This window comes from Salvelinus alpinus, chromosome 7 (genome assembly GCF_045679555.1).
Source record: "Salvelinus alpinus chromosome 7, SLU_Salpinus.1, whole genome shotgun sequence".
Lineage (NCBI taxonomy): Eukaryota > Metazoa > Chordata > Actinopteri > Salmoniformes > Salmonidae > Salvelinus > Salvelinus alpinus.
This window is the reverse complement of record NC_092092.1, coordinates 10,234,948-10,261,957: the sequence shown is the minus strand read 5'-3', so window position 1 is coordinate 10,261,957 and position 27,010 is coordinate 10,234,948. Positions and strand designations below refer to the sequence as shown.

Sequence of the window (27,010 nt, the reverse complement as noted above, 5' to 3'; positions counted from 1 at the left end):
GCTATCAGCTGGAAGACGGTGTTCCTTTTATGGTCAGTGTCAGTGGGGGAAAGAGAGAGCGGAGGGGTGTTAAGAGGCAGACCCTCAGTCTGCTGCTCTCTCCCTCCACTGAGACTGACCATCAGATGCAGGCACCATCAGCCCAGTAAAATAAAAAATGATTTAAATGTATGCTCACTCAGCTATGCCTCACAATACAACAACAGATCTATTACCGGTGTGATCATATAGCCTACCTCAATTTGAAACAACAATGCATTGGCAGGGCAATTCAAACAAAGCTAATATGCGGTGATAATGTATTGGGCCTATAGCTCACTGCACAAAAGTCATTGATACAGTACTGTTTTTAATTGGTTAATGTTGCATAGGCTTACGTTTTTTAAGTCATGTAAAAAAAAAAAAATCTAAGCGGTAGATCTCGGGTTGCAATTTTGACTCAAGTGATCTTGACTCGGAAAAGGTTGGTGACTACTGTTCTAGAGTTTTCCCTGTTAACACCATCAACATTTCCCTTTACTGTGAATCGAATCAATGCAATATTAACCACTTTCAATGCAACATACCGAAACAAAATTAACTATGCAAGAGATTTTGTTGTAGGCAGAACGCATCGAAGTAGGATTCTATTGCATTGACACGCATTACTCAGCCCGTACTCTACACAGACCGGTGTGGCATAAACAATCAGAGCTGCAGTAGGGCTACTGTATATACAAATAGACCATTGACATATACTGTATGGATCTGTGTCATTTACTTTGAACTGGACTTTATTTACAACATAAGTGATCATGAGTAGATGCGCTTGTTTTGAGATGAAAGCGAGAGATGCACATTTTGTTCATATCCTTTGCTAGTTAGTGAGCTATTAGCCCAGTTATAGATCATTTGTAGTCAGCGATAGAGGAGTGATTGCTTCCTACAAGAACACAAAACATGTACATCTTTGAAAAGCGAGTCAGGTAAAGAGCTTTTTTTGTCTTAAAGGGACAGTGTTGTGTTTTGAGACAGGCTTGAATAAGCTATGTAGCCAATAGGCAGAGGTTAGCATAATTTGTCTGATTATCTGTAATAATGGTATGAGAATAATAAAGCATTTTATTTTGTAAAGTTGTTTCTTGCATCAAACACAACAGCATTTTCAGTCACCTTGTCTGAAGGACAAGTGGATAAACAGGTTAATGTAAAGCCCTGCATGTTTTTTTTCAAAAGACTCTTGGAATGTAGGCCTACATTGAACACCACACATTGGCTGAATGATAGAACAGCTATTTCCATGTTAAAATGTTATGGGATGTATTTTCTCCATTGTTTTTGATGGTAAGCCACTGGTAGGCCTACATTATGATCAAATAGCCACAGTAGCCTACTTGACCACTGTTAAAACTGTAACTTAAAGTGGGTACAGCCTCAGTGTTCACTGTTAACATGCGCTGGAAGTTGCACAGAATTTTCACAACGTTCAAGTTTGCGCTCAGCAGACCTGAAATTTGCTCAGTGCTGGAAAGAATGAGGGAACATTGGTCGCACCATTCGCTGTATACTCCTTTCAGTATGACTACAGACAACCACTGTGATGTCATGTCACACACTCTGTCTCTCCCGTACCTTGAGTCCGAGGTTGAGCTCTTTGAGAGAGCGCGTGATCTCCTTGGTGAGGAAGTTCATCCTCTCACACTCCTGGAAGGCCACGATGATGTAGGGAGTTCTCTCCTCCACCTTGGCCATTATCTCTATCATGTTGAAACCATCTGGCAGCTTCTCCAGAATCTCATCCAGGATGCCCTTCACCTGTAGGGGATAACACAGGCACACACAGGTCAGGACTCTAGTGGGGGTTAATTAAAGGCTCTGAGGTGTGGTGATAGTGTTTTTCATACCTTCTCCTCTCTGGACACCCCTCCTCCCCCGGCTGCGTCTGACTCTTTGGGCTGCATCTCCAGCACGGTGCGGAACAGCTTCTCTGAGGTGATGGTGAGGAAGCCAATCTCAGCGTTGGGGTGGAGGCCGTACAAGTAGGGGCTCTCTGGAGGCAGCACCTCATCTATGTACATATGGTAGCCCTGGACACACACACTGAGGGTTACTGATAGGTAACAATATTTTTAGTTTTTAAGGGTGTTGTCGTGTGTGTGTTCCAAACCTTGTAGTCAGAGTTGGGTGGTACAGGGAAGCTGGGTGCGAGGTACAGCTCTCCCTCCAGCATCTCAGGTCTGACATACTCCTCCAGATAGGTACGACACAACTTCCTGTCCCAGTCGTCTGTGATGTGGCCACCGTACATGATCTCCCCAAACAGATAGCGCAGGTCGTCCCACGGCACCTGGAGAGAGAGGGAGGTGGGGTGAGAGAAATGGAGAAAGAAGAAGGGGGAGAGAGGGAGGTGGGGTGAGAGAATGGAGGGAGAGAGAAATGGAGAAAAAAGAAGGGGGAGAGAGTGGGGTCAGACACACACTACAAGCATTGCCACCAATGTGCCGTTCTACCTGCTACACATAAACCAACCAAAATCAACTTATTTGATTAGAATGAATGCGCACGTCAGCCATCGAGCATTGAACCTCAGCGATTCTTGACATTGGACACGATGCAAGGCAAACAGTATAGCAGCTTTCATTGATTTCAAAGAAAGCAGTCCCTCGATGGCTGTTGTGCAGCAGCGCCATAAAGCTCTAGGCTGATTGAGAGATGGTGATGTCAGTCACACATTCATTCACCTTGGAGTTGGCCTCCAGGTAGTTAGTGATGTCCGTCACACTCACCTTGGAGTTGGCCTCCAGGTAGTTGTAGAGCACGTTGACGGAGATGGTGAGGTCTCCATTGTTGAAGGGGTAAGATCTGTTCCAGCCCTGAGCTCCAAACTTCCTCCTCTCAGCCACCACAGCGTGGAAGTAGCACAACGCAAACAGGATCACCTTGAACTCTGACTCTTTAGAGCACATTTCCAGAGTGTCCTAACACACACGTAGAGATAGGGAAGAGATTACATTCAACTCAAATTCAATTTAAGTGTGTGCATGTACTGTACACTGAGTACACCAAACATTAGGAACACCTTCCTAATATTGAGTTGCACCCCCCTAGGGATGCTGGCCCATGTTGACTCCAATGCTTCCCACAGTTGTGTCAAGTTGGCTAGATGTCCTTTGGGTGGTGGACCATTCTTGATACACACGGGAAACTGTTGAGCGTAAAAACCCCAGCAGCGTTGCAGTTCTTGACATAAACCGGTGTGCCTGGCACCTACTACCATACCCCGTTCAAAGGCACATAAATCTTTTGTCTTGCCCATTCACCCTCTGAATGGCACACATGTCTCAGTGCTTAAAATCCTTCTTTAACCTGTCTCCTCCCCTTCATCTACAATGATTTGAAGTGGATTTAACAAGTGACATCAATAAGGGATCCTAGCTTTCACTTGGATTCACCTGGTCAGTCTGTCATGGATAGAGCATGTTTTGTAAACTCAGTGTATATGCATAGTTGTCTCCGTTTCAGCACCAACTGGTAAAAATACTCTGATCTTGTAGATTATTTAGGCACATTTTAGGGTTAGGAAAGTATGCATGAATCATTAAAAAAAATGGTTTTAAGAGCCTTTACGCATTCTTAATGTTTTGTAAAGTCAGTGTTTGTTTGTGTGTGTGAGCGTACGTATGTGTTACCTGGTTGAAGAGATACAGGGCCTTGTGCAGGTTAGCTTGCATGCCGGTGGGCGGTTCGTTGGTGATCTTAATGCCATTCTCCAGCAGGCCCTGGGGGATGTAGTGCGACTCTGGCGTGGGCGAAGGCTCAGCTGACATGTACACGCGATAGTCATCATGGCTACCCATGCTGTAGCGCTCCACTAGTTTATCCAGGCTGCCCAGCCACTTGGCCACCAGGTGGATGTTCTACAAAGGGGAGGGTTTATTATTGAATACCTGGCGAGTAGTCTATATACAAGGGAAAAAAATATAAACTCAACATTCAGCAATTTCAAAGATTTTACCGAGTTACCGTTCATGTACGGAAATCAGTCAATTCAAATAAATTCATTAGGCCCTAGTCTATGGATTTCACATGACTGGGAATACAGATATGCATCTGCCGGTCACAGATACCTTAAAAAAGGTAGGGGCGTGGATCAGAAAACCAGTCAGTATCTCCTTGACATAGAGTTGATCAGGCTGTTGATTGTGGCCTGTGGAAAGTTGTCCCACTCCTTTTCAATGACTGTGCGAAGTTGCTGGATATTGTTGGGAACTGGAACAAATTGTCGATCCAGAGCATCCCAAACATGCTCAATGGGTGACATGTCTGTTGAGTATGCAGGCCATAGAAGAACTGGGACATTTTCAGCCACCAGGAAGTGCGTACAGATCCTTGCGACATGGGGCCGTGCATTATCATGCTGAAATATGAGGTGATGGCGGCGGAAGAATGGCCGGACAATGGGCCTCAGGATCTCGTCACGGTATCTCTGTGCATTCAAATTGCCATTGATAAAATGCAATTGTGTTTGTTGTCCATAGCTTTTGACTGCCCATACCATAACCCCACTGCCACCATGGGGCACTCTGTTCACAACGTTGACATCAGCAAAATCACTTGCACACACGACACCATACACACTGTCTGCCATCTGCCCGGTACAGTTGAAACCAGGATTCATCTGTAAAGAGCACTCTTCTCCAGCATGCCAGTGTCCATCGAAGGTGAGCATTTGCCCACTGAAGTCGGTTACAACGCTGAACTGCAGTCAGGTAAAGACCCTGGTGAGGACGACGAGCATGCAGATGAGCTTCCCTGAGACGGTTTCTGACAGTTTGTGTAGAAATCCTTCAGTTGTGGAAACCCACAGTTTCATCAGCTGTCCAGTGGCTGGTCTCAGATGTGGAGGTCCAGGGCTGGCGTGGGTTCACATGGTCTGCGGTTGTAAGGCCGGTTGGACGTACTGCCAAATTCTCTAAAACGACGTTGGAGATGGCTTAAGGTAGAGAAATGAACATTCAATTCTCTGGCAACAGCTCTCGTGGACTTTCTGCAGTCAGCATGCCAATTGCAATCCCTCAAAGCTTGAGACAGCTGATGCATTGTGTTGTGTGACAAAACTGCACATTTTAGAGTGGCCTTTCATTGTACCCAGCACAAGGTGCGCCTGTGTAATGATCATGCTCTTTAATCAGCTTCTTGATATGCCACACCTGTCAGTTGGATGGATTATCTTGGAAAAGGAGAAATGCTTACTAACAGGGATGTAAACATATTTGTCCACATAATTTGAGAGAAATAAGCTTTTTGTGCGTATCGAACATTATCTGGGATCTTTTATTTCAGCTCATGAAACCAAAACTTTATATGTTGCGTTTAGATTTTTGCTCATTGTAGTTAGTCTATAACTAGTCTATATGAGGTTACAATTGCAGTTTAATAACAACCAGAGCCATTTAAAGCATTAGGCAAAAAATATCCTTCACGTTGGAACAAAATATTCCATGACAATGGATGCGTCCCAAATGGCACCCCTATTATTATTATAGGACCCTGTCAAATCTGCCATGCGGAGAACGCAGACAGAATCATGGAATTCAGACATTAAAACGGGAATTCAACAATATTCAAAAATATATTGAACTTAGTAGGAAATCAACTAAATATATGAATTTGCCCAAGATTATCATAAGAGATTAACAAAATGCATCATTGATTCCTATTTTCCTTCAACTTTCTGAATAGGCAATGCGGGAATGCCCCTCTCTGTGTGTGCCTACTTTATGCAGCCGTTAGCCAGCTGATCCGACCCGCTTGCTTACAGCTGCACTAGGATCGGACAGGCTTCCTGTGTAGATTAAGACACAGAGGAGCTGGCATGAGATATGGCTCGGAAAACGTACCTCAATCAAGGGGTGAGAAATGCGTTGTACTTCGAATTGTCCCATTATCCCACCCAACTGTTACACCGAGAAGATTGAACGACTGCTAGTCTTTAAGTAAACTGCGGTGTCTTAATCCAATAATACACAGGAAGCCTGGCCAACCCTAGTGCAGCTGTAAGCAAGCGGGTCGGATCTGTTGGCTAGTAGCCTTTAGTGATGATGCCAATGATAACCTTTAACAATTAAATGTTAACTACAAAGTAGTCTATGTGGACCTGACAGAACAATATTATGATTATTTGCATCAATGCAGTGGCGATTTGTTTATCAAACTCTGCAATCACATGTGCACTACAGAAACACCACTAACCAAACAAGTAACTTGCTGGGCATCTACATCCAAAAATGAACATTTCTTAGATTTTTCTCAAACCTCAAAAGAGGTCTCCTGATGTGGTTTAAGTATTGTTGTGGACTTAGAACAGACAATGTTGTTGTTGTTTTTCTATTAAAAAAGTGTGATTTTGAGAGTGAAAACCTGAAAAAACTAAATGGAGAAAATGGAATTTGGGGGGAAAAATTTATGGAATTAGGCAAAAAATAAAACATTTACTTAAGAACCTACTATTCTCCGGCCTATATAGTTGAATAGGGTTCCATTTGAGACGAAGACCATGACTTGCACGCTGTTCAAACTCCAGCCTGTGAGTAAGGAGTAAGTGGTGCTCATTCAGTGTACCTGCAGTATAACCCAGTGTCCTTCTCTAGCTGCCATGTTCAGAGCAGCCTCGGCCACCACCTCCTGGCCCTGACCCAGAGACACGTTGTGGAACTTCCCGTTGTCAAAGGTGAAACCCATCTTCTTACCTGGACCAAATGACAGGATGGCAGGTTAGACATGAAACAGATAGGGTTCAAGGTCCTATAGCAAGTGTGTGTGTGCGTGTACAGACCTAGAGCTTCCACATCTTTGAGGGGGTCGACTCCCGGGGAGAGGATGAAGAACATGGGAGTAGACGAGCTGCTCTCCTCAAATGATACGGCGAACTCCACGCTCCTCCCCTCCACGTACTTTGTACCCATCTTCTCCTCCACAAAGGTACTACAACACACAGAACACTCAACATTACCAGAACAAACATCTGCTTCCTTTACACTATGTGTGTGTGTGTCTTGTACCTGACTGCGTAGGACATCCGGTCCGGTCTCATACACCTCATCATGCAGAGTTTCTGTAGGCCCGTCTTGTTCTTCCACTCCTGAGGAAACTTTTCCTTCTCCGGAGCCTCCGACTCAACAAACTTCTTCCAGCGCTTTGCAGATCCCTCCATGTCCCGGTCCAGGTTCTTAAACTCATCAAACTCCGACAGGGCCTGACACACACACACACATAAACACACATACACAAACCTCTATTACTCAGCTCTGCAGGGGGATAGTGTGTGTCAGTAGAGTGTGTGTGATTGTCGGTACACTCTCAGAAATAAAGGTGTACAAACGCTTGTCACTGTAGTGGTACGTAATTTGTACCTTTAGTTATAAAAGGTACATCAATGTACCCTTGCCTTTTTAGGGTACCACCACATTGACAAGGTCATTTGTTCCTTTTAAGTGGCAAAAAGTTTTTGGGGTGTTGTTTTAACACTGTAGGGTGTAAAGCCTTTTTGCATATTTCCCAGGGTGACTTTCAAGTAAATCTGAGTTACCAGTACCACCCATGACTGTTTTTGCTAGTGACAGAGACATGGTTGTGGCCTTCAATGGCTTTCAGTTCTGTAGCCCTCACTAAGTGAATATTTGATAATTGAAATTAAACTCTTTATGACAACACATTACATACAGGTAACTGCCAAAATAATGGAAACACTTCAGTAAATGAGGGACACAAAGTATATTGAAAGCAGGTGCTTCCACACAGGTGTGGTTCCTGAGTTAATTAAGAAATTAACATCCCATCATCCCACATGAAATACTACAGTTTACTATAGAATACCACAGAAATTACTATAGAATTCTACAGCAATCTGTAGTATACTATAGTAAATACTACAGTCAGCAAAAACACTACACTTTTTTAAATATAGTAAATTCTACAGTATTTAATTTGCATACAATTTGTGCCACCCATAAGTGAGAAAGCTAAATGCCAAGTATTGACCATATATTGTGTTCCCTACAGGTTATAGAAAAGAGCAGAAGCTCTGAACTATCTGTTCAGACCCCAGTACAACCTACCTACAGACTGGAAAATGTACTCTTTTAGTATTTATCCAGTAGGTTTCCTGAAGGAGAAAGCCCACTTATGTCAAAGATAATAAAACAAAAACACTATAGTAAATACGACACTACAATCTGCAAAAACACTACATTAATTACTATAGTATATACACTTCAGTTATCTTACTACAGTAGTTATACTATAATTAACTGTAAATACTACAGTATTCAAAAACTATACAGTGAATCCTACAGTAAATTCCACAAAAACACTACAGTAAATACTATAGAATTAATACCATTGTATACTATAGTATTTTTTCATTTGGGATGCTTAGGGTCATGTACACAAATGCTGGGCAGGCCATTATTTTGGCTACCATAGCTATGTCCCCATTGGATAACAATGCTCCAACCCACAGGGCACGAGTGGTCACTGAATAGTTGATTGCTCCATGCTTGATTGTTCATCTTGATGATAATAGATTCATCAAGTATATGGTTTGGCTACGTGTATTAATCTACACGCAGCCAGAGACAGTAGCAGCAGCATCGCCCTTGCAAAAAAAACGCTACAGATTGGCAAGTGAAACGCACACTGGGCACTCTGATTGGACCAGCAAACTGTCAATCAACACAGGGGTGAGTTAGCAACAGATTGTTGATTTGCTGTACCGCTATAGGTTCCGGTGCAGCACAAACGTCAAAATGTTGTGAGAGGATTGCCCTAATAAATAAATATGCAGCTCCCCAAAAAATTGGTGATCAAGAATATTAACTGTTTACTTTGCAAGCTCACCAGCAATGGTGGCAACAATTACTAGCATAGGTCTACTGGTCTTTTGGTATGTAACAATTGCTTAATATTGATAATTTACTTATGGGGCTTGTATTTGGAATGTGTTGTTCAAATCAAACATTACTGTGGCGAAGAGGCGCTGCTCTTCACGTGCGGTCTCCAGACTCCCGCCAGTAGTTTTTTTCTTCCTCTTGTTGAAATAAAATATTTGCTGTTGCTTTCACACGTTTACATGCATAGGCCCTATGTGGTAAATCTATATTCCATTTAATACTACAATAATTGCTAGCGTTTCATCATTCCATTGCTTTACTGTTTATTGCAACACGTAGACATTTCTGTTTCATGTTTGATAGGCCTACGATACATTTTCATTTTTATAGCCAACCATTTCTTACCCTGCTCTGAGTGGGCGTGATGTTTATAGTGCACATGAACATTCACAAGACTCATGAGGTAGAAGTTATGTTTATTTAATTCAATATATAGTTTCATTTGTTCATGTTTCCTGGGTTATGTCAGAGTTGCGTGTGTCTGTCCAATGTCTGTAATTTTTGTTGCGCCTTAGTGCGCATAGAAATAGGCGACGTGGCCTGCGCTCCACGCTTTGGAGTCGGAACGTTGAATAAGATAAAATGATTGTTCCATGTATGCATGGTGTTGGAATATCATTAATAATAATTACGTCTAATTAACTTCTTATGGCTGAAGGGGCAGTATTGAGTAGCTTGGATTAAAGGTGCCCATTGTAAACGGCCAGCTCCTCAGTCTCAGTTGCTAATATATGCATATTATTATTAGTATTGGATAGAAAACACTCTAAAGTTTCTAAAACTGTTTGAATTAAGTCTGTGAGATTAACAGAACTCATATGGCAGGCAAAAACCTGAGAAGTTCCACTTCCTGTTTGTATTTTTTCTTTTTTCTGGGGGTGCCATATTTTCAACCAAGCTCTTATTCAAAATACAGAGACATATGGATGAGTTTTCACTTCCTACGGCTTCCACTAGATGTCAGCAGCAAGTCTGATGACTCTAATGTGAAGGGGGGTCGAAGGAGACAGAATTTAGTATGAGGTGCCATGAGGTGACCATGCATTCAACACGCGCGTTCACGTGAGAGGCAGCTCTGTTCCATCTCTCAATTGAAGTCGATGTAGTTCTCCGGTTGGAACGTTATTCAAGATGTATATTAAAAACATCCTAATGATTGATTATGTACTTAGTTTGAAATGTTTCTTCGACCGGTAATATCACTTTTTGAAGTTTTTGTCCGATATAACGCTGACCAGAATTAGCGTTTGGATATGTAAACCAGACGCGGTAACAAAAGAAGGTATTTGGACATAAATAACGGATTTTTTCGAACAAAACAAACATTTATTGTGGACCTGGGATTCCTGGTGTGCTGTCTGATGTAGATGATCAAAGGTAAGGGAATATTTATCATATATTTTCTTGTTTATTTCGACGCAATCTTTGCTGCTGTGGTGTTTTACTTTTGAGCGCTGTCTCAGATTATAGCGTGGGTTTCTTTTTCCGTAAAGTTTTTTAAAAATCTGACACAGCGGTTGCATTAAGGAGAGGTATATCTATAATTCCATGTGTATAACTTGTATTATCATCTATATTTATGATGAGTATTTCTGTTGAAACAATGTGGCTATGCAAAGTCTTGATGTTTTTGCAACTAGTGAATCTAGTCGCCTCAATGTAAACTCAGATTTTTTTATATAAATATGAATTTAATCAAACAAAACATGCATGTATTGTGTAACATGAAGTCCTATGAGTGTCATCTGATGAAAATAATCGAAGGTTAGTGATTAATTTTATCTCTATTCTGGTTTTTGTGAAGCTATCTTTAGCTGGAAAAAATGGCTGTGATTATTGTGGTTTTGTGGTGACCTAACATAATCGTTTGTAGTGCTTTCGCTGAAAAGCCTATTTGAAATCGGACACTTTGGTGGGATTAACAACAAGATTACCTTTAAAATGATATAAAACACATGTATGTTTGAGGAATTTTAATTATGAGATTTCTGTTTTTTGAATTTGGCGCCCTGCACTTCGACTGGCTGTTGTCATATCGGTCCCGTTAACGGGACTGCAGCCATTTAAGACCAATGTAGCAATGGATGTGGAAATTTCCTTTAACATTGTAGAACCATTTTATTGGTTATAATTGCCAATTGGGTAATTGTATGGTCCTGGGGGCCAAGTACTTATTATGTAGGTCTACCTGTTTGAGCTCCTGTTAGACAAATTCTATTTGGTTTCTCAGATAGGGCAGGTTAAGCCTGATACAGAGGCTATTGCCCGTGTATATTTTGTATGATATGTCGCTTTCACCATTGTATCACCAAGACCTGTAAATAAATGTACACTCTGAGCTCGTCAACCTGCCTTCTGCTGCTACAAGGTCTATATTTTACAATTACATAGGCTGCTAATAAAAATATGTTGTAGGCAAAATAATGAAAAGGGCTGTCCTGTAGCCTCGATAGACAAAGATTTGTAGTTGAACAAGTCATTGCATGTATACAGTTTAGTCGGAAGTTTACATACACCTTAGCCAAATACATTTAAACTCAGTTTTTCACAATTCCTGACATTAAATCACATTCCCAGTGGGTCAGAAGTTTACATACACTCAATTAGTATTTGGTAACATTGCCTTTAAAATTGTTTAACTTGGGTCAAACGCTTCGGGTAGCCTTCAACAAGCTTCCCACAATAAGTTGGGTGAATTTTGGCCCATTCCTCCTGACAGAGATGATGTAACTGAGTCAGGTTTGTAGGCCTCCTTGCTCGCACATGCTTTTTCAGTTCTGCCCACAGATTTTTTATAGGATTGAGGTCAGGGCTTTGTGATGGCCACTCCAACACCTTGACTTTGTTGTCTTTAAGCCATTTTGCCACAAATTTGGAAGTATGCATGGAGTCATTGTCCATTTGGAAGACCCATTTGTGACCAAGCTTTAACTTCCTGACTGATGTCTTGAGATGTTGCTTCAATATATCCACATAATTTTCTTTCCTCATGATGCCATCTATTTTGGGAAGAGCACCAGTCTCTCCTGCAGCAAAGCACCCCCACAACATGATGCTACCACCCCCATGCTTCACGGTTGGGATGGTGTTCTTCGGCTTGCAAGCCTCCCCCTTTTTCCTCCAAACATAACGATGGTCATTATGGCCAAACAGTTCTATTTTTGTTTCATCAGACCAGAGGACATTTCTCCAAAAAGTACGATCTTTGTCCCTATGTGCAGTTGCAAACCGTAGTCTGTTTTTTTTAGGGCGATTTTGGAGCAGTGGCTTCTTCCTTGCTGAGTGGCCTTTCAGGTTATGTCGATATAGGACTAATTTTACTGTGGATATAGATACTTTTGTACCTGTTTCCTCGAGCATCTTCACAGGGTCCTTTGCTGTTGTTCTGCGATTGATTTGCACTTCTCGCACCAAAGTACGTTCATCTCCAGGAGACAGAACGCGTCTCCTTCCTGAGCGATATGATGGCTGCTTATACGATGGTCCCATGGTGTTTATACTTGCGGACTATTGTTTGTACAGATGAACGTGGTATCTTCAGGCGTTTGGAAATTGCTCCCAAAGATGAACCAGACTTGTGGAGGTCTACAATTTTTTTTCTGAGGTCTTGGCTGATTTCTTTTGATTTTCCCATGATGTCAAGCAAAGAGGCACCGAGTTTGAAGGTAGGCCTTGAAATTCATCCACAGGTACACCTCCAAATGACTCAAATTATGTCAATTAGCCTATCAGAAGCTTCTAAAGCCATGACATAATTTTCTGGAATTGTCCAAGCTGTTTAAAGGCACAGTCAACTTAGTGTATGTAAACTTCTGACTCACTGGAATTGTGATACAGTGAATTATAAGTGAAATAATCTGTCTGTAAACAATTGTTGGAAAAATTACTTGTGTCATTCACAAAGTAGATGTCCTAACCGACTTGCCAAAACTCTAGTTTGTTAACAAGTAATTTGTGGAGTTGTTGAAAAACGAGTTTTAATTACTCCAACCTAAGTGTATGTAAACTTCCAACTTCAACTGTATATATATATATTTTTTGACTCGAGTCTTGACCCGTTCTACTTGGGACCCGATTTGAGACTTGCTTGTGACTCAAATAATAGTAACTTGGTCCCACCTCTGGCAATAAGTCCAACTTCTAACAGCTTGGATTAGTTTAGAAAAATGTATGTTATTTGTCTTTGTGTAAAAAATAAATAAAAATATTATAATGATGGGTGAGGCTTTTGAGTGTGTGTGATGACTGTACCTTTATATTCAAAATATTGGGTACAAAAATGTACCATTATAATAGATTATCCGCACATGTACCCTAAAAGGTACCGCACAGTACCATGTGAGATTATATGTGTACCTCTGAAAGGACATTATGCAAATGTTGATATTTTTGTACCCCTGGTTACAATACTGTACCCTAACCGCACTCTTTCTTCTGAGAGTGTAGAGTGTGTGTGCGTGTGTGTTTGGGCTGTGCCCACCTTGATGCCACCCCAGCCCTGGTTGGCCAGGAAGTCGACCGGAGAGCCCAGGCCAGCTTTGTACGGGAACCTCAGGAGGAAGTCCAGCTCAGTAGGGTTGATCTCCTTCTTCATCAGCAAGATCTACTCACACACACATATAAATAGTATTCTCATCCACTAAGCAGAAATGTTCTACGTAAGTATATGGGCCTATGTGTGTCACCAAATGTCACTTTGATTCTGTAAGTTCCTATTTTGTCAAAAGTCATTCTGTCTGCGTCCCAAACGGTACCCTATTCCCTATTTAGTGCTCTACTTTAGACCAGGGCTCATAGGGCACCCTATTCACTAGTCTGTCTGGTGTGTTTTCTGACCTGGAATGCGACCTGAGCGATGAAGGTAAGCTTGTCCCTCTCAAACAGGCTGCGGTTGGTGTACATGAACACAGAGTAGGTGATCTGGTCTATCAGGTTGTTCACTCTGTGTTTCACCTCGTCCGCCGGCTCTGTAAGCATGATGGCCACCTCAAACACAACACTGAAGGCCTACACACACAGACAGACACACAAAACCAAGTTTTCATAAAATATTAGTTCTGAGGTTGATAATAAAGTCAAGAGTATTGAGAGTGTGATTCTAAAGTCCTGTGGAGTGTTACCTTGAGGGAGAACTGGTAGATGGGGTTGATTTTGTTCAGATCGTTGAGGATAAAGTAAAGCAGAGCAGCTCGTATTGATGCAGGTCTGTAGTTCTCTCTGGCCTCGTTGATCTTAACCTCTGTTATCTTCGCTTCGCGCACCTGAAGGCCACAAACCCAAACACTCTCCACTCACCTTCACACCATAATAGACCATCATTAGAGAAAGTGTGTTTGTGTGTGTGTGTACCTTCTCCTCGATCTCGGTGGCGGTTGCCTTGGTGATTTCCAGGTTCTCTACGAGGGCGGTGTCTCCCAAAAAGTTGCCGGAGGCAGCCGAGAGGCGAGCCAACAGAGAGTCCTCCAGCTGCTTCAGCACAATCTTAAAGTTGTTTTGTTGCTTGGTCAGCTCAGCCTATATACACATCGCAGAGCAACGGGGACGGGTTAGTCAGAACACCCGGAGTAGAGTAAAGGTGCCCTTAGATGCTGATCTTGGGTCCGTTTTGCATTTTCCCCACTAATGGTTAAAACGATTGGGGAATGTAGAAGCTGATCCTAGATCAGGTTGTGTGGTTCCCAACACTTCACCCCGGAGCCACACCACCTACCACTCATCCTGAAGAAATTCACTTGAAGACAGGGGAACTGACTTTTTTTTGTTGTCACAAACCAGATCAATTATATTGGATATAATTTTTCATTGCTTGATTTGGCTTGCCCTCTCTACACACACAAAAATGGTTCTACAGTGTAACCATAGCGGATCCCTTTTGGGGTGCTATATCGAACCCTTATTTGAAGGTACTATAAAGAACCATGCTCATAAGGTTCTAAAATAAACCTTTATGGTGCTATAAAGAACCCTTTCCTAAGCGACAAAGAATAATTAAAAAAAGGTTCTAAATAGCAAAGGGTTCTTTATCTTTAAGGAAAATGATTCTATAAATAACCTTTCTCGATCTCAAAGGTTCTACGAAGAACCATACAGGTTTTTATTTATTTTGGTTAGCCATATTAAATTGTAAAAATAATTTAGTTATATTTGTCTTGTTTTAAATGTATTTAATTCTGTCCTTGAGCTGTTCTGGTTTAATCATGTTCTGTATTATGTCATGTTTTGTGTAGACCACAGATAAAGTAGCATCTGCTTTGCAACAGCTAATGGGGATCCTAATAAAATATCAAATACCAAACACAAATACCAAACATTTAATGACATAACACAACAGATTAGACTACTGACACTCTCACCCACGGTTGCACAAAGTGAGCTGTGAGCAAACAAAGCCCTTACATTTTAATTATTTTTTATTTTATTTATTTCACCTTTATTTAACCAGGTAGGCCAGTTGAGAACATGTTCTCATTTACAACTGCGACCTGGTAAAGATAAAGCAAAGCAGTGCGACAAAAAACAACAACACAGAGTTACACATGGGATAATCAAAAGTACAGTCAATAACAATAGAGAAAATCTATATACAGTGTGTGCAAATGGAGTAAGGAGGTAAGGCAATAAATAGGCCATAGTAGCGAAGTAATTACAATTTAGCAAATTAACACTGGAGTGATAGATGTGCAAGTAGAAATACTGGTGTGTGGGCTGTGTACAGATGGGCTGTGTACAGCTGCAGCGATCGGTGAGCTGCTCAGATAGCTGATGCTTAAAGTTAGTGAGGGAGATATAAGTCTCCAACTTCAGCGATTTTTGCAATTCGTTCCAGTCATTGGCAGCAGAGAACTGGAAGGAAAGGCGGCCAAAGGAGATGTTGGCTTTGGGGATGACCAGTGAGATATACCTGCTAGAGCGCGTGCTACGGGTGGGTGTTGTTATGGTGACCAGTGAGCTGAGATAAGGCAGAGCTTTACCTAGCAAAGACTTATAGATGACCTGGAGCCAGTGGGTCTGGCGACGAATATGTGGCGAGGGCCAGACGAGAGCATACAGGTCGCAGTGGTGGGTGGTATATGGGGCTTTGGTGACAAAACGGATGGCGCTATGATAGACTGCATCCAGCTTGTTGAGTAGAGTGTTGGAGGCTATTTTGTAAATGACATCGCCGAAGTCGAGGATCGGTAGGATAGTCAGTTTTACGAGGGTATGTTTGGCAGCGTAAGTAAAGGAGGCTTTGTTGCGAAATAGGAAGCCGATTCTAGATTTAATTTTAGATTGGAGATGCTTAATATGAGTCTGGAAGGAGAGTTTACAGTCTAGCCAGACACCTAGGTATTTGTAGTTGTCCACATATTCTAAGTCAGAACCATCCAGAGTAGTGATGCTAGTCGGGCGGGCAGGTGCGGGCAGCGATTGGTTGAAAAGCATGCATTTAGTTTTACTGGTGTTTAAAAGCAGTTGGAGGCCACGGAAGGAGTGTTGTATGGCATTGAAGCTCGTTTGAAGGTTTGTTAACACAGTGTCCAAAGAATGGCCAGATGTATACATAATGATGTTGTCTGCATAGAGGTGGATCAAGGAATCACCCGCAGCAAGAGCAACATCATTGATATATACAGAGAAAATAGTCTCCCCGAGAATTGAACCCTGTGGTACCCCCATTGAGACTGCCAGAGGTCCGGACAACAGGCCATCCGATTTGACACACTGAACTCTATCTGAGAAGTAGTTGGTAAACCAGGTGAGGCAGTCATTTGAGAAACCAAGGCTGTTGAGTCTGCCGATAAGAATACGGTGATTGACAGAGTCAAAGCCTTGGCTAGGTCGATGAAGACGGCTGCACAGTACTGTCTTTTATCGATGGCGGTTATGATATCGTTTAGTACCTTGAGCATGGCTGAGGTGCACCCGTGACCAGCTCGGAAACCGGATTACACAGCGGAGAAGGTACGGTGGGATTTGAAATGGTCAGTGATCTGTTTGTTAACTTGGCTTTCGAAGACTTTGGAAAGGCAGGGCAGGATGGATATAGGTCTGTAACAGTTTGGGTCTAGAGTGTCACCCTCTTTGAAGAGGGGGATGACCGCGGCAGCTTTCCAATCTTTCGGAATCTCGGACGATATGAAAGAGTGGTTGAACAGACTAGAAATAGGTGTCGCAACAATGGCGGCGGATAATTTTAGAAAGAGAGGGGCCAGATTGTCTAGCCCAGCTGATTTGTACGGGTCCAGGTTTTGCAGCACTTTCAGAACATCTGCTATCTGGATTTGGGTGAAGGAGAAGCTAAGGCCATACAAATTTGACTTGATGTATAACAGATGCCCCGCTTAACATTTTCCCAAACAAATATACAAATAAATGTTTTACATAGATTCATTTTAAACTATTCCTTTTGACGAATCGACTGATTCGCTTCGTCACTGTAGTGGTTGGGATTCGGTTCAATCACGGTGAATAGAATTGTGGGAATCAAGTTTGTGAATTGTAAACAGTAAAATAAAAAATGTAGTAGCCTTCCTTATGGATCATGTTGTTGCAAAATTTGATTTTCAGATACACTACATGACCAAAAGTACGTGGACACGTGCTCATCGAACATATCATTCCAAAATCATGGGTTTTATGGAGTTGGTCCTCCCTTTGCTGCTATAACAGCCTCCACCCTTCTGTGAAGACTTTCCACTAGATGTTGGAACATCGCTGTGAGAGACTTCATTCCATTCAGCCACAAGAGCGTTAGTGAGGTTGGGCACTGATGTTTGGCGATTAGGCCTGGCTCGCAGTCGGCGTTCCAATTCATCACAAAGGTGTTCATTGGGGTTGAGGTCAAGGCTCTGTGCAGGCCAGTCAAGTTCTTCCACACCGATCTCAAAAAAACATTTCTGTATGGACTTTGCTTTGTGCATAGGGGCATTGTCATGCTGAAATAGGAAAGGGCCTTCCCCAAACTGTTGCCACAATGTTAGAAGCTGTAGTTTATGCTTTCAGTACTAGATTCATTCTCTGACCCTTTGATTGGGTGGACAATATGTCAGTTCATGCTGCAAGAGCTCTGATAGGTTGGAGAATGTCCTCCAGAAGTTATCATAATTACTGTGTAAGTCTATGGAAGGGGTGAGAACCATGTAGGCAGTATACCATATTTTATGGTATACTGGTATTGATGCATGGACCGGTTTGGATTTTTACTTTACCTTCTATACTGGTATTTTAATGTTTAGTTTGTTAAATGTGATACGCCATGTGTAATGTCAATGTTTATAGTTTACTTCACTACTTCAGTCATCTCTCTTCGCGCCACTTTCCACACAGACCTAGCCACGCCCTCTGTCACTCAAGGAGCGCGTTTGATGTTCCTCAACTACGAGACACTTGTTTAGTCTGCATGGTCAATGCAGCACATGCAAAAATGTTGATTACAATGCTGTTTTCACTTTGCTTCTTAATATAAATCCACAAGCGTTCTACAATTACACTGTTAGCTTGTGTTTCTTACATCAGCAAACAGCTAGTTTGTCTTTTCTTAGCAAGTTGCCCTAAATCTTGTGAGACACTATGTTAGCCGCTAATGCTAATAGCTAGCTAGCTAATAAATGTACTGAGTAAGAGCAAACGTAGCTAGCTAATACAGCCTGATAATACCAGTGATGGTGTAGACCTAAATCAGCATGTGGTTTATGCAACAGTTTCTTCTAAATCAAAGAGGAATATCCAAAGCAAGAATATGTTAGCTACAAGAAGTAACTAAGAGAAAACATGCAATGTAGCCAAAGCTTATAGGGTCCCCTAGGAAACACTTTTCCTACTTTATTTCCTACCCTGTCACAATAACTCCTCCCTGGCATTTTAATTCGTTGTCATCTCAAACAACACTATTCAAAGTGCTCACTATTATATTCTAACTATAGAATTATAATATTTGAGCTAACTCAAATCATGCTGGAGCTAGCCAGCTGAGGAGTTCCATCACCATCCGGACCCGTTTCTTTTGTTGCTGCTGCAGATACGGAACCCCACCGGGCCTTCACGACTGACTGCCGCGACTGACTGCCGACGTTATCTGCCCGAGGGATTTATCCAACCGGCACCTCCATCCCGACGTTACCTGAACGCTCATCTGAGGCCCGCTAATCGTTAGCTGTCTTATCGGCTGCTATCTGAACAAAACCCCACTACACGGAACCCCACTAACCTACCGACGGAAACGCACGAGGTATCTACAAACAGACCTCCATCCTATGCTGCTACCGATAGCCATATACCCGGCCAGCTGTCTGGATCGCCACGACCCCAACCAACCTCTACTCACTGGACCCTTATTGATCACTCGATTAAGCATGCCTCTCCTTAATGTAAATATGCCTTGTCCATTGCTGTTCTGGTTAGTGTTTATTGGCTTATTTCACTGTAGAGATTCTAGCCCTGCTCTCTATACCATATCCAACCTCTCAGTTCCACCACCCACATATGCGATGACATCACCTGGTTTCAATGATGTTTCTAGAGACAATATCTCTCTCATCATCACTCAATACCTAGGTTTACCTCCACTGTATTCACATCCTACCATACCTTTGTCTGTACATTATTCCTTTAAACTATTTTATCGCCCCCAGAAACTTCCTTTTACTCTCTGCTCTAGTAGCTCTAGGCGACCAATTCTCATAGCTTTTAGCCGTACCCTTATCCTACTCCTCCTCTGTTCCTCTGGTGATGTAGAGGTGAATCCAGGCCCTGCAGTACCTGGCTCCACTCCTATTCCCCAGGCGCTCTCTTTTGATGACTTCTGTAACCGTAATAGCCTTGGCTTCATGCATGTTAACATCAGAAGCCTCCTCCCTAAGTTTGTTTTGTTCACTGCTTTAGCACACTCTACCAACCCGGATGTTTTAGCCGTGTCTGAATCCTGGCTTAGAAAGACCACCAAAAATTCAGACATTTTCATCCCCAATTACAAGATTTTCAGACAAGATAGAACGGCCAAAGGGGGCGGTGTTGCAATCTACTGCAAAGACTGCCTGCAGAGTTCTGTTATACTATCCAGGTCTGTTCCCAAACAATTTGAACTTCTACTTTTAAAAATCCACCTCTCTAAAAACAAGTCTCTCACCGTTGCCGCCTGCTATAGACCACCCTCTGCCCCCAGCTGTGCTCTGGACACTATATGTGAACTGATTGCCCCCCATCTATCTTCAGAGCTCGTGCTGCTAGGCGACCTAAATTTGAACATGCTCAACACCCCAGCCACCCTACAATCTAAGCTTGATGCCCTCAATCTCACACAAATTATCAATGAACCTACCAGGTACCACCCCAATTCCGTAAACACGGGTACCCTCATAGATATCATCCTAACAAACTTGCCCTCCAAATACACCTCTGCTGTTTTCAACCAAGATCTCAGCGATCACTGCCTCATTGCCTGCATCCGTAATGGGTCAGCGGTCAAACGACCTCCACTCATCACTGTCAAACGCTCCCTGAAACACTTCAGCGAGCAGGCCTTTCTAATCGACCTGGCCGGGGTATCCTGGAAGGATATTGATCTCATCCCGTCAGTAGAGGATGCCTGGTCATTTTTTAAAAATGCCTTCCTCACCATCTTGAATAAGCATGCCCCATTCAAGAAATTTAGAACCAGGAACAGATATAGCCCTTGGTTCTCTCCTGACCTGACTGCCCTTAACCAACAGAAAAACATCCTATGGCGTTCTGCATTAGCATCGAACAGCCCCCGTGATATGCAACTTTTCAGGGAAGCCAGAAACCAATATACACAGGCAGTTAGAACAGCCAAGGCTAGCTTTTTCAAGCAGAAATTTGCTTCCTGCAACACAAATTCAAAAAAGTTCTGGGACACCGTAAAGTCCATGGAGAATAAGAACACCTCCTCCCAGCTTCCAACCGCTCTGAAGATAGGAAACACTGTCACCACCGACAAATCCACTATAATTGAGAATTTCAATAAGCATTTTTCTACGGCTGGCCATGCTTTCCACCTGGCTACCCCTACCCCGGACAACAGCACTGCCCTCCCCTCTGCTACTCGCCCAAGCCTTCCCCATTTCTCTTTCTCCCAAATACAGTCAGCTGATGTTCTTAATGAGCTGCAAAATCTGGACCCTTACAAATCAGCCGGGCTAGATAATCTGGACCCTTTCTTTCTAAAACTATCTGCTGAAATTGTTGCCACCCCTATTACTAGCCTCTTCAACCTCTCTTTGGTGTCGTCTGAGATCCCCAAAGATTGGAAAGCAGCTGCGGTTATCCCCCTCTTCAAAGGGGGGGACACCCTTGACCCTAACTGCTACAGACCTATATCTATCCTACCCTGCCTTTCTAAGGTCTTCGAAAGCCAAGTCAACAAACAGATTACCGACCATTTCGAATCACACCACACCTTCTCCGCTATGCAATCTGGTTTCAGAGCTGGTCATGGGTGCACCTCAGCCACGCTCAAGGTCATAAACGATATCGTAACCGCCATCGATAGGAAACAATACTGTGCAGCCGTATTCATTGACCTGGCCAAGGCTTTTGACTCTGTCAATCACCACATCCTCATTGGCAGACTCGACAGCCTTGGTTTCTCTAATGATTGCCTCGCCTGGTTCACCAACTACTTCTCTGATCGAGTTCAGTGTGTCAAATCGGAGGGTCTGTTGTCCGGGCCTCTGGCAGTCTCTATGGGGGTGCCACAGGGTTCAATTCTTGGACCGACTCTCTTCTCTGTTTACATCAATGATGTCGCTCTTGCTGCTGGTGATTCTCTGATCCACCTCTACGCAGACGACACTATTCTGTATACTTCTGGCCCTTCTTTTGACACTGTGTTAACAACCCTCCAGGCGAGCTTCAATGCCATACAACTCTCCTTCCGTGGCCTCCAACTGCTCTTAAATACAAGTAAAACCAAATGCATGCTCTTCAACCGATCGCTGCCTGCTCCTGCCCGCCTGTCCAACATCACTACTTTGGACGGCTCTGACTTAGAATATGTGGACAACTACAAATACCTAGGTGTCTGGTTAGACTGTAAACTCTCCTTCCAGACCCACATCAAACATCTCCAATCCAAAGTCAAATCTAGAATTGGCTTCCTATTCCGCAACAAAGCATCCTTTACTCATGCTGCCAAACATACCCTTGTAAAACTGACCATCCTACCAATCCTCGACTTCGGTGATGTCATTTACAAAATAGCCTCCAAAACCCTACTCAATAAATTGGATGCAGTCTATCACAGTGCCATCCGTTTTGTCACCAAAGCCCCATATACTACCCACCACTGCGACCTGTACACTCTCGTTGGCTGGCCCTCGCTTCATACTCGTCGCCAAACCCACTGGTTCCAGGTCATCTACAAGACCCTGCTAGGTAAAGTCCCCCCTTATCTCAGCTCGCTGGTCACCATAGCAGCACCTACCTGTAGCACGCGCTCCAGCAGGTATATCTCTCTAGTCACCCCCAAAACCAATTCTTCCTTTGGACGCCTCTCCTTCCAGTTCTCTGCTGCCAATGACTGGAACGAACTACAAAAATCTCTGAAACTGGAAACACCTATCTCCCTCACTAGCTTTAAGCACCAGCTGTCAGAGCAGCTCATAGATTACTGCACCTGTACATAACCCATCTACAATTTAGCCCAAACAACTACCTCTTTACCTACTGTATTTATTTATTAATTTATTTTGCTCCTTTGCACCCCATTATTTCTGTCTCTACTTTGCACTTTCTTCCACTGCAAACCAACCATTCCAGTGTTTTTTTAGTTTTTATTTTACTTGCTGTGTTGTACTCACTTCGCCTCCATGGCCTTTTTATATTTTTATTTATTTATACATATATTTGTTTGCCTTCACCTCCCTTATCTCACCTCACTTGCTCACATTGTATATAGACTTATTTTTTTTCACTGTATTATTGACTATATGTTTGTTTTACTCCATGTGTAACTATGTGTTGTTGTATGTGTCGAACTGCTTTGCTTTATCTTGGCCAGGTCGCAATTGTAAATGAGAACGTGTTCTCAATTTGCCTACCTGGTTAAATAAAGGTTAAATTTAAAAAAAAAATTTTTAAAAAAAATAGTCATTCTATTTCCATGATTCCAACAGTTTTGCTTCAATTCGCAAGTCAAATCGCGATTGCGACATTTGGTTAAAAATATGTACCAGATTATTTGCCCATATCGTGCAGCCCTATGTGGCAGTGTGGAAATGATCTCAATTGAGCAGTGGTGTAAAGTATTTAAGTAAAAATACATTCAAGTACTACTTAAGTAGTTGGGTATCTGTACTTTACAATTTTTTTTTTTTTTTTGACTACTTTTACTTCACTACATTCCTAAAGAAAATACTGTACGTTTTACTCCATACATTTTCCCTGACACCTAAAAGTACTCGTTACATTTTGAATGCTTATCAGGACAGGAAAATGGTTCAATTCACACACTTGTCAAGAGACCAGAACATCCCTGGTCATCTACTGCCTCTGATCTGGAGGACTCACTAAACACAAATGCTTTGTTTGTAAATTATGTCTGAGTGTTGGAGTGTGCCCCTGGCTATCTGTAAATTAAAAAAACAAGAAAATGGTGCAATCTGGTTTGCTTAATATAAGGAATTTGAAATGATTTATACTTTTACTTCTGATACTTAAGTACATTTGATCAATTACATTTACTTTTGATACTTAAGTATATTTAAAACCAAATACTTTTAGACTTTTACTCAAGTAGTATTTTACTGGGTGACTTTCACTTTTACAATTAACATATCTTTACTTTTACTCAAGTATGTCAATTGGGTACTAAATGCAGAAGTGCTGAAACTTGTTTTGGTTAAAGTTGAATTGAACAGTATAAAACAATAAGAATGGAGAAAGGCTCATTGAAATCACTTAGAATGTATGTGTTGCCACCCTAGTGTAACCGATGTGAAATGGTTAGCTAGTTAGCGGGGTGCGCGCTAATAGCGTTTCAATCGGTGATGTTACTCGCTCTGAGACCTTGAAGTAGTTGTTCTCCTTGCTCTGCAAGGGCCGCGACTTTTGTGGAGCGATGGGTAACGATGCTTCGAGGGTGGCTGTTGTCGATGTGTGCAAAGGGTCGCTGGTTCGAGCCCAGGTAGGGGTGAGGAGAGGGACGGAAGCTACACTGTTACACTAGGATCACTCACTACTCATAAAGCAAATGTAGAACTTTTATTATTCAAAAACTAAAAATACCATCAAATACCGTCATACCATCCATTTTTTTTATTTTTATAAATACAGTGATATAATATTTTGCCCAGCTCTACATGAGTCTCCTAGGTTTTGTATTGAAATCAATGTACCAAGAGGAGGACGGAAACTAGCTGTCCCCCGGCTACACCATGGTGCTACCCTACAGAGTGCTGTTGAGGCTACTGTAGACCTGCATTACAAAACAGTGTGTTTTAATCAATTATTTGGTGACGTGAATATATTTAGTATAGTTTTATCTAAAAATTATCACTTTAATGTTTCACAATTTTTATTTTTATGAAATTCACTGAGGAGGATGTTCCCTCATTTCCTCCTCTGAGGAGCTTCCACTCAGGTCTTCATATTTAGATTACCCTATGCACCCCTAGTTTGTTCCTTTAGTTAGAATGGCCGACAGCTCATCAGTCAATTACCCCTAACTTTCTATCCAATCAGAGACATTCTATTTAGCCTGCTCGTTCTAAGTCCCACCTCCAGTCAGTTGCAGCATGTTGAACTGTATTTGTGCGTGCATCTAAAAGTGAGTAGTAATACTGTATGTGAAGTTTTCTGTATGCTGTCGGGGGCATAAAGTAATTCGGGGGGGTTATTATTGAGGTGTAAGTTGCTTATGCATCGTCATTACTAGCTAGCTAGTTAGCCAGGCTAAAAATGTTCTATGCGTCATGCACACGGTGCATTGCAGTTATGTGCCTTTATGTAGGCCTATAAGAATATTACTGAGGTAAAGTGGTGACATTCAATAGACATTCATCAGACATTCATCCGACATTCAGAGCTTTTATCCATAAACTGCATAATGGACCCAGTTTTAGTGTTCTCTTTCTTTTCATACATTTTTACCTTCATGGCTGATAAACACGCCCCCTTAAAGTGAATTAGGGTAAAAAAATCGAACTAATCCTTGGTTCTCCTGTGATTTGAAAATCCTTTTTCTGCAAAAGAATCAAGCATGGGCCTTGGCGAGGAAAACTGGTGAAACAGCTGATTGTCTGCTTTTTAGGCAATTGAGAAATAAATGGACCGGAGGAATAAAAAAGGCAAAATCTAGGTATTTTCTTGATGCTATGACAGAGTCTGCTGGTGATCCCGCTAAATTCTGGAAAACTGTCAACTTACTTAAATGAGGAAACTCCTCGACTTCCCTGCCGAAGCAAATTACATCGGAATCTGGGATCATCGGTGACCAAACTGAAATTTGTGATGTTTTTAATAAGCATTTTATTTCTGCTGGTTTTCTTTTTGAGAGATAACCCTAACCCTAATGGCCAAAATGATCCTGACCGGTCTATTGTTTCAGCCCCTCGGCCTTTAGCTGATGTGGAAAACAGTAAGCCGGTTTTTAATTTTCAAAAAGTCACAGAAGATCTTATCTGCACTATCTGCTATAGATTCTAAGAAATTATTAGGCGCTGACAATCTGGATCCATATTTACTCAGGTGTGCGGCACCTATTATTGCTGGTGTAGTGACGCATATTTTTAATTAAACATTTGTCGTAGGAAAGATTCCTAAATCTTGGAAAAAAGCTTTTGTTTTACCACTCCTCAAGGGAGGTGATGGTAGTGAATTGGATAATTATCGGCCCATCTCTAAGCTCTCCTGTTTGTCTAAAATTCTAGAGTCACTGGGTGAATAGGCAAATACAATCTTTTTTAACTGTTAACAATACTCTTTCTAGTAATCAATCTGGCTTCAAACCTAAACACAGTACTATTACGGCCACTGTACGTGTTGTAAATTATATTACTAATGCCCTAGATAATAGAAAGTACTGTGCCGCCTTGTTCATAGATTTATCTAAAGCTTTTGACACTTTAGACCATGTGATACTTTTGGGTAAGCTGTCGTTAATAGGACTGGGACTGGATGCCTGTCGTTGGTTTCATGACTATCTAAAGGATAGAAGTCAGGATGTTAGAGTCGACGGCATCCAGTCAGAGCCATTGGAGTTGGTTAAAGGGGTCCCACAAGGTTCTATACTTGGTCCATTACTGTTCACTCTCTACATAAACAATATCGGTGATGAGATAAGAAAGTGTCAAATTCATTTATATGCTGATGACACTGTCATGTACTCTATCGCTTCAACGGCTGACCAGGCATTATCACTATTGGAGACAGATTTTAAGATATTACAATGGTCTTTTATACAGCTGAAACTTGTTTTAAATGCAAAGAAAACACATTTTATGATTTTTAATAGGTTCAAAAAGTTGGTTGAAAATACACTTGAGCTTAGATGGTTCTCGAATTAATCAGGTCTCTGCATATAAATACTTAGGGATATGGTTGGATGATAAACTGTCTTTTAAAATGCATATTGACGAACTTTGTAAACGGCTAAAAATCAAGCTAGGCTTCCTCTATAGAAACAGGACATGCTTGTCCTCTATAAATAGAAGACAAATTGTGCAAGCTACTTTTATGTCTGTTATTTGGGGATATTATTTACATGCATGCTACGGCATCAACACTTAAATCGCTGGATGCTACTTATCATTGCGCACTTAGGTTTATTACGTGTGCTAGCTACAGAACTCACCACTGTGTTTTATATTAAAATGTGGGTTGGACTTCGCTGTCCATGAGACGAGAACAACATGCTCTCGTGTTTGTCTATAAAGCACTTCTGAATAAACTACCTTCTTTATTTATCATCACTCATCAATATTAGAATTAGAATTCCTAAAATCAGGTCTCAAGCATGGATTACACTTGAGGCCCATGCGATTTCCACAGAGTTGGGTATGGCTGCCTTTTCCTGTTACTCTCCTTGCCTATGGAATAGCCTGCAGACTAAACTTAAACTTGAGACTCTTGTCCCCCCTGCT

The 27,010-nt window shown here is 42.0% G+C and overlaps 1 protein-coding gene and 1 non-coding gene across 2 annotated transcripts in view; one reads left to right on the top strand and one right to left on the bottom strand.

Moving 5' to 3' along the window:
- Window positions 1-27,010, bottom strand: part of LOC139580409 (dynein axonemal heavy chain 17-like) — a 96,774-nt gene that overhangs the window by 4,676 nt on the left and 65,088 nt on the right. Inside the window, exons 63-74 of the mRNA XM_071409056.1 lie at window positions 14,280-14,444; window positions 14,051-14,191; window positions 13,767-13,937; window positions 13,411-13,533; window positions 7,041-7,234; window positions 6,815-6,963; window positions 6,601-6,728; window positions 3,669-3,896; window positions 2,766-2,957; window positions 2,147-2,326; window positions 1,884-2,066; window positions 1,612-1,794 (exon numbers count right to left, since the gene is read on the bottom strand). Of these exons, the coding sequence (XP_071265157.1) occupies window positions 1,612-1,794; window positions 1,884-2,066; window positions 2,147-2,326; window positions 2,766-2,957; window positions 3,669-3,896; window positions 6,601-6,728; window positions 6,815-6,963; window positions 7,041-7,234; window positions 13,411-13,533; window positions 13,767-13,937; window positions 14,051-14,191; window positions 14,280-14,444 (2,037 nt within the window). The remainder of the gene's footprint in view (window positions 1-1,611; window positions 1,795-1,883; window positions 2,067-2,146; window positions 2,327-2,765; window positions 2,958-3,668; window positions 3,897-6,600; window positions 6,729-6,814; window positions 6,964-7,040; window positions 7,235-13,410; window positions 13,534-13,766; window positions 13,938-14,050; window positions 14,192-14,279; window positions 14,445-27,010) is intronic.
- Window positions 8,109-8,161, top strand: LOC139581973 (U7 small nuclear RNA). The gene has a single exon (XR_011676300.1). It is a non-coding gene; the product is annotated as a U7 small nuclear RNA (small nuclear RNA).